Here is an 11,751-nt window from a genome sequence, read left to right on the forward strand (position 1 = left end):
CATGAATGAACAGGTTCATGGGGGATTGTTGAATTAAACTTAATTACGTATAAACGTACACTGTAATTAATTAAGGGTGAAAACTTTATTTTTATCATAATTATTTTTCCAGAAATAACAACCTTTACTACCGATCTAACGTCAATAGGGGGAAGGATCCCTATCGGTAAGACTATTGGTCGCGTGCTTTTACATAAAATATGTCTCATGACAAGTGAGAATATTGTCATGATTATGTCAGATATTCTATTTCGTATGCAAAGGTTTGCTTGATGCAGTGAAACAACATTCCCTTCGTAATCTCGAAATTTCATGGAAGTTCCGTGATAACCAAGTATGTCGAATATGATCAACAAAAGTTATATTACGAGATCAGAGAGGGTTTTGATATTCATTATTGTTCAAGAATAAAATGGTGTCCAAGCTTTTGGAATGAAGAACTTTTCCTTGCGTTCAATTTTACTATTATGCGTTAAGATACATTTATTTAAAATTATTTCTTGGTGTCTTCGCTGAGCACTTATTCTGGATAGGTAGGGTGTTTCAAAGGTGGTGATAATTTGTCTCAGAATTGCTCCAGGAAAGTCTCGGGTAAATCTTAGGAAACAGCTACGTAACTCTTATTGATCGATATTTGCTATGCTGATTAAAACACTAGAATGGAAGCTTCTAACTGAAGATTATTAGCATTCAAACTGTGCAAACGCTGTCAGTTTCTTACCGACCATATTTTAAAAAAATAATCTGAAATATCAAACTAAAAGTTTTTCTCAAACTTGTATATAATTCATTTGATAAATCCGATAATTCACAGAAAAAAATGGGATAGCAATTTTTGTTCCTTGCGATGCTCATATTTATGACCAAATACATAATAAAATATACGCTATGCTCATATTTATGACCAAATATACGCTATACATAATAAAATATTGCAATATTATGTTTTGTTCAATATATCTATTGATGATTGCTAGATTAGTCTTATATACGGAAAATCAAATGATAGCAGCTTTCATAAATTCATATGTGTATAACATTGCAGTATAAAAAAATAAACATTTTCTTCTCTTGCAACGGAGAAGCAAAACACGTTTATTAGTAGAATATTACATAGATGCGGCCTTTGGCTGCCACTTGCCGAAGGGTTAATTGCGCTCCATTGTGCTGTTAAATATTTGTCTACTTTCATTGTCCCGTATTACTGTTCGTATCATATTATGTAATCGTGTTCGTTTTGTGTCTTGATAAAGTGGCAGTTCGCATCGAAAATTTGACGTTTTTTTTTTTGTCCACACGGTTGGAATTACCTCTTTGTCCCATATTTACCATTTGAAGTAATTCGTACCCTACAGACTTAAGCTTGATTGGATCCCGTGTCATCTGGAAAATCCTGTTGATATTTCTTCTTTAACCCATATAATACTACATATGTATTTACTTTATAGGCTTAACATTCACAGAACTCGAATTAAACAAGCTATAGACGCTGAATACCTGAGGTGGCAAAAGTAATATTTACCTGGTTAAAATATTCAGGATTTCAAGATTAAAAAGAGCAACAACAATAGAGCTAAAATATGATTTATGAAGTATGTTTCTAGTTTTCATAAATGTATGCGTGAGGTGATACAGAACATTTTGATATCTCATGATATATCAGAGGTGTTTTTCCTAAAAAATATTCTTAATCCTATTCTTAGTAGATTATATTAAGCATTAATGTGTGAAATGATACAATTTTCTCACTTTATCTTTACATTTAATGGCAATTTGACCACTTTTATTTTTTAATCTAAATTATTGAAAAATAACAAATATTTAAATGGCGCAAAAGAGTAAGCACATGGACCACCTTTTTTCTTATCAGAGTTAGTGTTTGGGAACTTCGCCCCGCCCGGGGCCCCCTTTACGCTTAACGGACAACAACTACAAGTATACCACGACGGGAGATGGGGCACTGTGTGTGATGATGGCTTTAGTACCGAGACTGCTGAAACGATATGTTACCATATATACGGAACATGGTCAAAGTAAGATCTGAACGTTCGACATATTTTAAAATCAATGTATTGTTTATTTCAGGACAAACTTTCATAACATATCAATGAGCTATAAAAATGGGATGATAACAAGCTAAACATTATATTTTAAAGCCAATCCATATCCCTATCAGGATCTAAATCACGTGTATGATGAGCGTACTATTATTGTTTAAGCTATAGATTGACAACAAAGAAAATATGTTTGAATAATTAAAAATTAAAAAAAAATCGAATGCATCAAAAACATAAAAATTCCAGATTTTATACGTAATCGCTACGCTGTCATAGCAGTCAATCAGAAAAGTTTTATAATGCTATAAATCTAGGTTCATGAATCATGTACTGTACTTTATATTCACTCGATTTTAGGAGAGTCAGGTATTTTACCGGTGGATACGGACCTACAACACCTAACACAATATGGCTGGATCAACTAGAGTGCAATTACTCGTATTATCACTCCTCCCCTCAGTGTACCGCTAACCCCTGGGGTGTGAACGATTGCTCCAATTCCGAGGACGTTTATTTGGACTGCTTTTCAGAAAACACCTCCGGTTAGTAGTTGTTTTTTTCATACACTCTTTAACAAAAATAAGGAATATCCCGTAGTTATTAGCCGTTAATCATGTTTGTAAAAATGGTAAACATATTATTAAAACTAAATATTGTTTGTAATTAGAACATTTCTACTTTAAAAATGCTCCACCGCCGACAGAGCATAAACAATAATTTTATCATTTGAATAATAATGATATTTAATCGTGTAAAAACACAAATATACATATTTGTTTTACTTTTGTTGTCTGTGCAACCTCATCCCATATTGGGCCTATTGTCATGGACTGTTTTTTCCGGGATGCAATTAATTATTTTGAATATTCTTTTTTACATTTTGTATCCTGCAGTAAAAAAATCCAAATTTCTATGATAGTATGCAGTAAGAAGCATTTGTAAATGAAGTAAAAAACCTAATTAATCTCTTTCTACTTCGATATAGATATAAAAGCGGTGTAGCAATTTTAAACACTTACAATTGAGTTAAATACTGTGAATGTTGATAGACCATGCAGTATAATGTATGTTTCCGTATTCCAGAGCCTGGATCTGAGACATTAATTATATTTGTTTGTTCAAAAGCATACAAAAACGGTATTGTTTATGTGAACAAAACATCTTAATGAAGTCGTAAACCTTATTTCAAAAATCTTTTACATAAGGTTTCATCACATGATTTACATCAATATGCCACTTTTACGATCGATAAACTTTTGCAAGAGTCTGACAAGTCAAGAGTATTGACACGTTGTAAAATAGTGAGCTTAGCATATTATTTTATGTTAATCCTAATTAATTTTGAAAAAAAAATTACATTAACGATAACAATAAATGGGATTGATTTTATACTTCGTTTTTATTTTGTTTAATTTGGGTAAACACAACTGTAACTTAACAGTTGGTTATGATGATAAGCATTGGTCTAATTCCAACTACATTTTGTATTAATAATTCGAAGTCTCTATGTATTGACGTTTTTCTGTAGCTCCCTTGAACTTCGAAAGATCGAGGTGTGATTGTATGGTTATGATGAGCCTTCATTAATTAACTCTTTAAGCTATATGTATACAATAATTAAAACAATCGGCAGTCCACCGAAAAAAACAAGAAAACATAAGTGCCGAGCACAACTGATATTGTATCAAACCAACCTAATGTACAATTAACCCTCGATAATCCAGACAGCTTTTATACCACCCTTAACCATCCGGATTACGAATTCTTCAGACTGCCGAATTATGTGTCCTAAGTCATTATGTAATGTTACGGTAATCTATTCCGTGACATTTTCGTCCGGACTATGAGCATTCCATATATTCTATTTTGCCTTAAAACCTTTAGCTAAGAACGCGCCACAGTATGTCCATAACCTTTATAATTTACTTTGTCGAAATAAAAATATGAGACGTGGAATCAAGTTCGGAAAATGATTAAAATGTAACAGCTTTACGCGTACATGTAGGTTACGTAACGCATTATACTGCTCTCTTTTTCTGATGTTATAATGTTAATCATTCACTGTGCAATGAGCCACACTATAATATCAACCCCATATAATTCCGATCCTTTACTCATATCAGGTATCACACAGTTCACACAGTGTTTCATGTATTTTTTTCGGCATCATAGACTACAAACACACAGTTTGTTCAACAACTATCTGTGTATTCTCTTATATCTTATGTATGTAAATGAACAAACCAAAGTACAGTATAACCAGTCTTAGTAACCACCACTGCAAGAAGACACCTGCTTAATACGACCACTTTCTTCGGGTTCCTTATTCTTAACCATTTCAACACCATTCGCCCTGGGTATTATGACCACATGACTGTAACGACCATTCGTATTGATCCCCTCGGTTGCCTCTATAGACAGATTTGATTGAACAACATATTCGAAAAATCCTTGATAATTTATTTCACTATAAATTTCGTGTTAAACTGAAACATTTATTCTAATTTGTCTTTCAGAAGACACCACTGTTGGTTAGTGAAAATTTATAGCTTGTTTTTATTTTCTGTAAGCTTAATATTTTGCTACAAAATCATTATCATTGAGTGTAACAATGCTGCATATATTTAAATCATTGTATTATCGCAGGTCTAACATCATGTCAATAATTCACATAGAACATTATTGTGATAAAAACATAAGCATTAATTTATTCTTATCAACTGTAATACTTAGATTTATGCTGTTACATCAAATTATTTTCATTTTTTGATTTGCTGACAGACACGGAGACAACAATGGCATATCCTGTGACAACTGCAGCATCGTTAGGTAAAACTACTAACCGAAATATCCATAATTTTCATACAATTTCCTCAAAACGGTCGTTCATGTAACGATAAAAATGTGGATGTGGCGCAGTGGTAGAAGGCGCAGGTATGTTTGGCTGGGCGATTGGGTGCCGTAAATCGTGAGTTCGAGGCCTGGATAGGGCACTAGTCAATAAATTGTCATGCTTTGTGTTTCTTTGATTTTTCATTTAAAATTATTTGTGCCGTATTTTTCATAGTCATTTTCATAAGAAGAGCTTTTAATATGATATTCAACTCCAAAAGTTACCAACATTTTGAGATTTAAAGATACTTTCAATGTATAGGTTTAAACTTCACAAGAATAAAAAAGAGCTGAAAATAATTTTTGGCAGTACTACCAATTATATTAACATCTTCAGTGTAGTGAATTGAGTACATACCGTCAGACCATGAAGCCATATTGTTGTCCATAATTTCATTGCACATTTTTACAGTATTATTAGTAATTGTAAAGTGATTTCTGAAGGTATGTTTCCATCTAAACATGTATAAGGCATAAAAACAAAAATTTCACAGTACATAACCTATGTATTCTAACTAACGTTTATATGGCATTATATATGTTTGTCTGTCCATTTGAATGATTTTCACAGCTTTATTCATTTAAACTTATGGTTTTAAATAGATAATTGAAGAAAAAAAATTCGGCCAGTTACGGCACATATAACTTTAACAATATCTTCTTCGGTTTGGTTCTTTGATTTTTTTTATTATTAAAAACTACATATATTTAAGGTAGTATACACATGTATGCTACCTGAACATGGAATGTAACAATGCTACACGTATTTCAATTTTGAAGTTTGAGTAAATCACGATTGTATTATTGCAGGTCTATCTACAAGTAACATCGTCTCATAACCTTGATAGAAAATTATTGTGATACAGACATTGAGCATTCGTCTTCATAAACTGTATTTTTACAGGATTGTTGTCTAAATGTTACGTGTTTCTCAAGGTAATACTTAGATTTATGCTGCTATATCAATTGATTTTCATTTTATTTATTTGCTGACAGACACGGCGACAACAATGGCATATCCTGTGGCAACTTCAGCATCGTTAGGTAAAAATGTTTACCGAAATATCCCTAATTTTCATACAATTTCCTCAAAACGGTCGTTTATATCTTATTTCATGTAAGGATACAAATGTTGATGTGGCGCAGTGGTAAAAGGCGCAGGTATGTTTGGCTAGGCGATTGGGTGCTGTAAATCGTGAGTTCGAGGCCTGGATAGGGCACGAGTCAATAAATTGTCATGCTTTGTTAAATTGTGTTTCTTTGATTTTTCATTTAACGATATCTTCTTTAGTTTGGTTCTTTGATTGTTTTGATTAAAAACTACATATATCTAAGGTAGTGAATATGCTACCTGAACATTTGTCTAATGACGACGAAGACTACATTGTCCATATCGTACAAGTCATCGAAACTTCGCATATAATCTTTCAATAGTTTCGTACAATCATCATTTTATGTGCGATAATTAATTATAATTTCAATAAAGAATTTGGAACCCTCGTGTAATGTATCGAGAAAACCGTTTCATGTGTCATACTCCATATTTGGGCAAACCTCATATGAGAACCGGTTTGTACTAAATTTGGCCGTTTTCAACAAGTAAATGTTAACACGCACCAGCAATATAAGATGTATGCCCATTTGAAATTTTTACACGAGATTTGAACAAAAATTGGCTGGGATAACTTGTTTAGTATGTAAAAGTTTCACTTAAATGGCAATTTTCTATTTCAGATTTGTATGTGAGATCAATCACAGTCGACTGTAATCCAGACGCTTGGAATATCATGATTTATCTGCCCGATCTTTACAAGCGTCATACTGACTTCGATCCATCCGATATCTACTTTGGTCGTCCTGGTTGCCAAGGTTACCGAGTCGGGAATTACCTACGAATAGACCAACAGTACAGTAACTGTGACACGCATCACTTTGTGAGTACATGTACAATAGGCTCCATACCGATGGGAGAATCTTTACTTGAAAGAAAAAAACTCAACTCGTTTTTGCGTATTTTGCGTCAAATAAATCACCGAGATTATTTAACAACAAATACAATAGGAAGTTTTACCTGTAATTTACGAAATCAAACTACTGTGAAATTATTCCTGTTGAGTATGAAAACATGGAATTCAGTCACCGCTAAAATAATTTGGCTTACACTTGAATAGTGTTATTTTTAAAAGGAATTCGGGCGAGTGATGTCCAGGTGGCTATTAGAGACCTTAGAATCCTACCACTAACAGCTGCATTTAAATAATGTTTATTGTTATCTGCGTGTAGTTACATGAAATGAATATTTGTATTGTTAGTATGATATATCATGTGATCTTAATCTTACATTTGTGTGATGTTTTATTTGCTACTTTATTAAACTTTTTTTTTTACTTACTCATTTCATTTCTTGGTATCTCGTATTCTATAACTCATCGTAAAAAACAAATAGATGGTAACTGCATTTTTATCCAACAATGCGTTTACTTCAATTGATATCTATTTCTAGCTCATAGTCCAGTCATCAATGTCCTCATTAACCGTACCGTCTAAGTTAATATTCATTAAAAATGTTGAACATTGTGTTTTAGATGACGTTTGGACGGGTAGATTACACCAATACGCTTGTATACGCCTACAGGGATCCTAATTATAAATTCATCATCAGAGAGTACCGCTTTAAGATCGACGTGGAATGTGATATGGCGACCCGAGAGACTGTTTCTCAACACTTTATTGAGTCACATAATCAAGTGCGCGTGCGCAGTAACAACCCCTCCATTTCCAGTTCCGGTCATTATCACGTGCATATGACATTTTACAGGTAAGGAACATGAAATGAATAGTTTTATTCATGCAACCATTTTATTGATATTACTGGTAATTAAATAAATAATGATTGTAAGGAGCATCATCATTGTTTTACATATGTAATTAGTGATATTAAGATATCATGATGTTAATCGTGTCTTTGCCTTCTCAAAGGTTTGATTTGCTTAATATAATTTTAAAGATGCTCCACCGCCGACAGTATTTAGTATTTTTCTTCAGTTACAAAAATTACCCACTTTACACCATTACCACCAATGAAAAGTTTGAGCTTCTAATTCTACGTCAAGTTAAAAATATGAAAAATAATTAATTGCATCCCGAAAAAATTCCGACGCACTATATCCTATATGGAATGAAGTACTGATTGCGCATGCACCAAAGGCAAAATGAAAATATATATATTATTTTTGTGTTAATTAGACATACATACACACGATTGAACACCAATTATTGTTCAAATAATGAATATCATTTATGCTCTGTCGGCGGTGGAGCATCTTTAAATCATCTTCTATAATTATTTTTATATCTATAAATATCAAGGGACCGCGGATTTCAACAACAGATGTTGGGAAATCCTCTGACGGTTAGCATTGGGCAGGATATTTTTTGTCAGTGTGAACACGCCCCTCTCTCGGACTTTGACGTGAAGATGAAGGTAGACTCCTGTTATACACTGCCATCTCCGGATGCCGGAAACCAATTCAAATTTCATCTGATTAAAGATGGGTAAAACATCATTTCTCAATACATGTAGTTGTTTATTATTCACTTTGTATGTACACTTTGGAACGAAAACCAAAACGTATAAAAAGTATAATAAATTTGATATCTTGAATAACAATCTACATGTATGTAATGCAGTAGTTACTCCATTTACATTTTACCGAAGTGGTCAGATTCAAACCGATACGGATATAAAAAGGTAAGGAGTTCAGATTGACCACTCGTGCGTCAAAATTCTGTAATAGAAAGTTATTTCTAAACGTTGTAGAACTTAATCCACCATCGATGTAAATTAGGAAAAAAACAGTTCTGCTTGTAGTATTATTTGTCATAGCTCAATCATGCTTGAATACTTACAAAAATCCATCTAAACAAAAACTATGCATGCATACAACTGTCGTTACAATTTGAAATCGTGACAACAATTTATGGTTTTGATATTTATTTGTACATGCAGCGGTGTTGATTTTAATTTTTGATTGACATTTTGTACAGATGCACCAGTGACGTGAATACACACGTGCTGTACCTATCCTCTCACGAGACCAGGTTTGTGTTCCGAGACTTTGAATATGACACCAATCAGGACAATCTTTACTTATTCTGCACAGCTACGTTTTGTAACGTGACCGACTATTCGTCAGCATGTGACCAATCATGTCACAGCGTCAAGAGGAGATCTGTCAAATCAGCGTCTCAGAATTTCATTCGACGCGTGGAGACTTCTGATGCTTTACATCTCTCTAAAGGTAAAGTTATAGAAGAAATATCTACTATTATTATTAATATAATAATTGAAGTTATCTTTCAAAATTTAAGAATATGTACTTTGTGTCATTTTAATAATGTTGAAGGTACATTTCATTTCGTTTTAAAATCTAGTGTTACTCTGATATCCGTAAAAACTCATGATTTTTTTCTTCAAAAAACAAGTATGTATAAACTAATGCAACTTTTTAATGTAACAAATGTAAAAGAATTACAGAACCTAGCAAAATACCTCAAAGCTGCTAACGCAAATAGATTTTTATTAAATCAATTAGTTATACTCTTCCGAATGTAATACTGTCTACCTATATGTATTATACGATATACCACTAGAATGCCATGCATTAATGTATGTATGTATATCCAACTGATGAATCAGCAGACTCAAAGTAAATAAAAACTTGAACTTGAACACATCTTCAAACGGATTACACAAGCGTGTCAAAAGAGTTAAAGCACATTACATGTTCAAAAAAGATGCACGAATTATGAAAATGTTGTACGTTGATTGAATCAAAACATAAAATTTACCCAATCAGCAGTCCGGAATTTCACGTGAATTTTTTTTTATGATGTGCATTAAGTGGGTTCAACATAATCACATACATGTATTCTATCACATTTAGGAAGAAACAGAGTATGTCATTTACTATTTCATAGTCTATTAAAACCGTTTTCACTAATACGTTAATTGAACCACAAAACTGGTGCTATGGCACACTATTAGTGCTAAAAATACACTTAATTTGCTTTTTTATTATTATTACTTTCCCTTGTCTTATGACATTATCAATAATAACGACATTGAGCTTTACTAACAAAATGGAACAGCCAAGAATTTGTTGTACATGTACATATGTATTCTGCGTGAATATAACTATAACAGGGTAAAATGTTGGTGACTAGGTAGCTCAATTGGAGCAACCAACTTTTTTCCGCGGTTTTTCAAACTTCGCAATTTTCATTTCTTAACAGGTTCACGATAATTATGATTCGAGGAATGAAAAATAAAATGGAAATTATAATTAGCAAATATACTGTAGAAGGTAATTCGCCGTGGTAAACTTTCATGAACTTTCTTGGGTGGGAAAATTTAGAAAGGTAAATCGGACTCGAAATAAGGTTGTTTTACAGTAATTTGTGCGTCATTTTCTATCCGTTTAGAATTGGAGATTACGTAATGTTGATGTTCATTAAGAGCTGATCATATTTTCACAGGTCGCTCAAGACGGGAAACCGGGGAGATCGATGAAACCAAAACATCCGGTCATGCGCAGTACATCAGTGTGGACGACCATCTATTTATAGCTGTGATCGTCAGTGCTGTAGGCATATCTGCAATTGCTATCTTTGTAGTGATTCGAAGATACAAGAAGCCAAGGTCAAGGCCGATTGACACTATATAACTGTGATATGGTATCTATTTAAGATTGTAAATGTCACCTGACATTTGTGTTAGGATAACAATTATTTGATATCTTACACATCATACCTAGGACTATTGTTGTAATTGTTTTATTTTAAACCTATGATTAGCATGAAAATAAATAGTGTATGCTACATGTACCTCATAAAGCATACCTGTGATTTGTGAGGTTTTAGACTTTGTTTAAACTAGTGAATTTTACATGCAGCACAACGATATATGACTCAACAGTAGTAACTATTGTTAGTCCTGATGCATGTATTACACACTTTTCATCAACTTAGTTATGTTCAAATATATCTAAAACGTAATATATAGGCATACAAGATATCACCAGTTTTAAAAGGGTCTATAACCTTCAAAAATTGCATAAGCGTACAACTAAGTGCATACTGTGATTTGCTCAACCATATTTACCTGTGATTTATGTAGGAGGCAAGGTCTAACAAACATAACTGCAATACCACATTGTATATACAGTGTATATATATATATGGGAATAACGGGATGAAGTTAATCAAACATCTGTGATTTGTGTATAAACTGGAATTAAGGCCATATATTTACTTCCATGCTATACATCATATGTATCAAAAATTAAAATTGTGTATATGTATGTACCATAGAGGGAGATGAAATATTGATTTACATAAAAATAAAAATTGTTTTAATGAAAGTAGTTGTGGAGTAGCTGTTATTCATTGTGACATGTCCGTGAGTGTACCCAGCTACCCTCATCACGGTATGCGATACGAAAATATTACACCTCTAAAAAGGCTCAGTGGAACTATGTTGTAGGCCGAACCCAAACCCGCGGTAGTGTAGGGACGTGACCTTTAATTTGTCAATAACTGGGTCACTTCTAGATCTACTGTAGTGGATTTGAATTGAAACATATTTTATTGTTAACTATGCTCCATCTCCGTCTGAGCATAAACGATACACATCATTTGCACAATAACTGATGTATTATCGTGTTTATATGTGTCTAATTAACACAAATTGCATATAAAATAATTTATTTTGTTTTTGGTGCATGCACAATTCAGTACTTAA

At 32.9% G+C, this 11,751-nt stretch overlaps 1 protein-coding gene across 1 annotated transcript; it reads left to right on the plus strand.

Annotated features, from left to right (window-relative positions):
• Positions 1-1,876: 1,876 nt before the first annotated feature.
• On the plus strand, positions 1,877-11,322 carry LOC138306045 (CUB and zona pellucida-like domain-containing protein 1). Its single transcript, XM_069246387.1, has 9 exons — positions 1,877-2,033; positions 2,415-2,599; positions 4,839-4,886; positions 5,946-5,993; positions 6,684-6,883; positions 7,535-7,767; positions 8,319-8,504; positions 8,997-9,250; positions 10,488-11,322. The coding sequence occupies exons 3-9, from the start codon at positions 4,853-4,855 to the stop codon at positions 10,673-10,675; spliced, it is 1,143 nt and encodes a 380-aa protein (XP_069102488.1). The 5' UTR covers positions 1,877-2,033; positions 2,415-2,599; positions 4,839-4,852; the 3' UTR covers positions 10,676-11,322.
• Positions 11,323-11,751: the final 429 nt, after the last annotated feature.

The sequence above is a fragment of the Argopecten irradians genome, chromosome 13, assembly GCF_041381155.1.
Source record: "Argopecten irradians isolate NY chromosome 13, Ai_NY, whole genome shotgun sequence".
NCBI lineage: Eukaryota > Metazoa > Mollusca > Bivalvia > Pectinida > Pectinidae > Argopecten > Argopecten irradians.

Bases quoted from the DNA above. Each gene is read 5' to 3' on its own strand.
- LOC138306045 (XM_069246387.1), top strand. From the start codon at position 4,853: ATGGCATATCCTGTGACAACTGCAGCATCGTTAG. The intron at 5,994-6,683 runs GTAAAAATGTTT...TTTCTATTTCAG, and splicing joins GGCAACTTCAGCATCGTTAG to ATTTGTATGTGAGATCAATC. The intron at 8,505-8,996 runs GTAAAACATCAT...CATTTTGTACAG, and splicing joins TTTCATCTGATTAAAGATGG to ATGCACCAGTGACGTGAATA.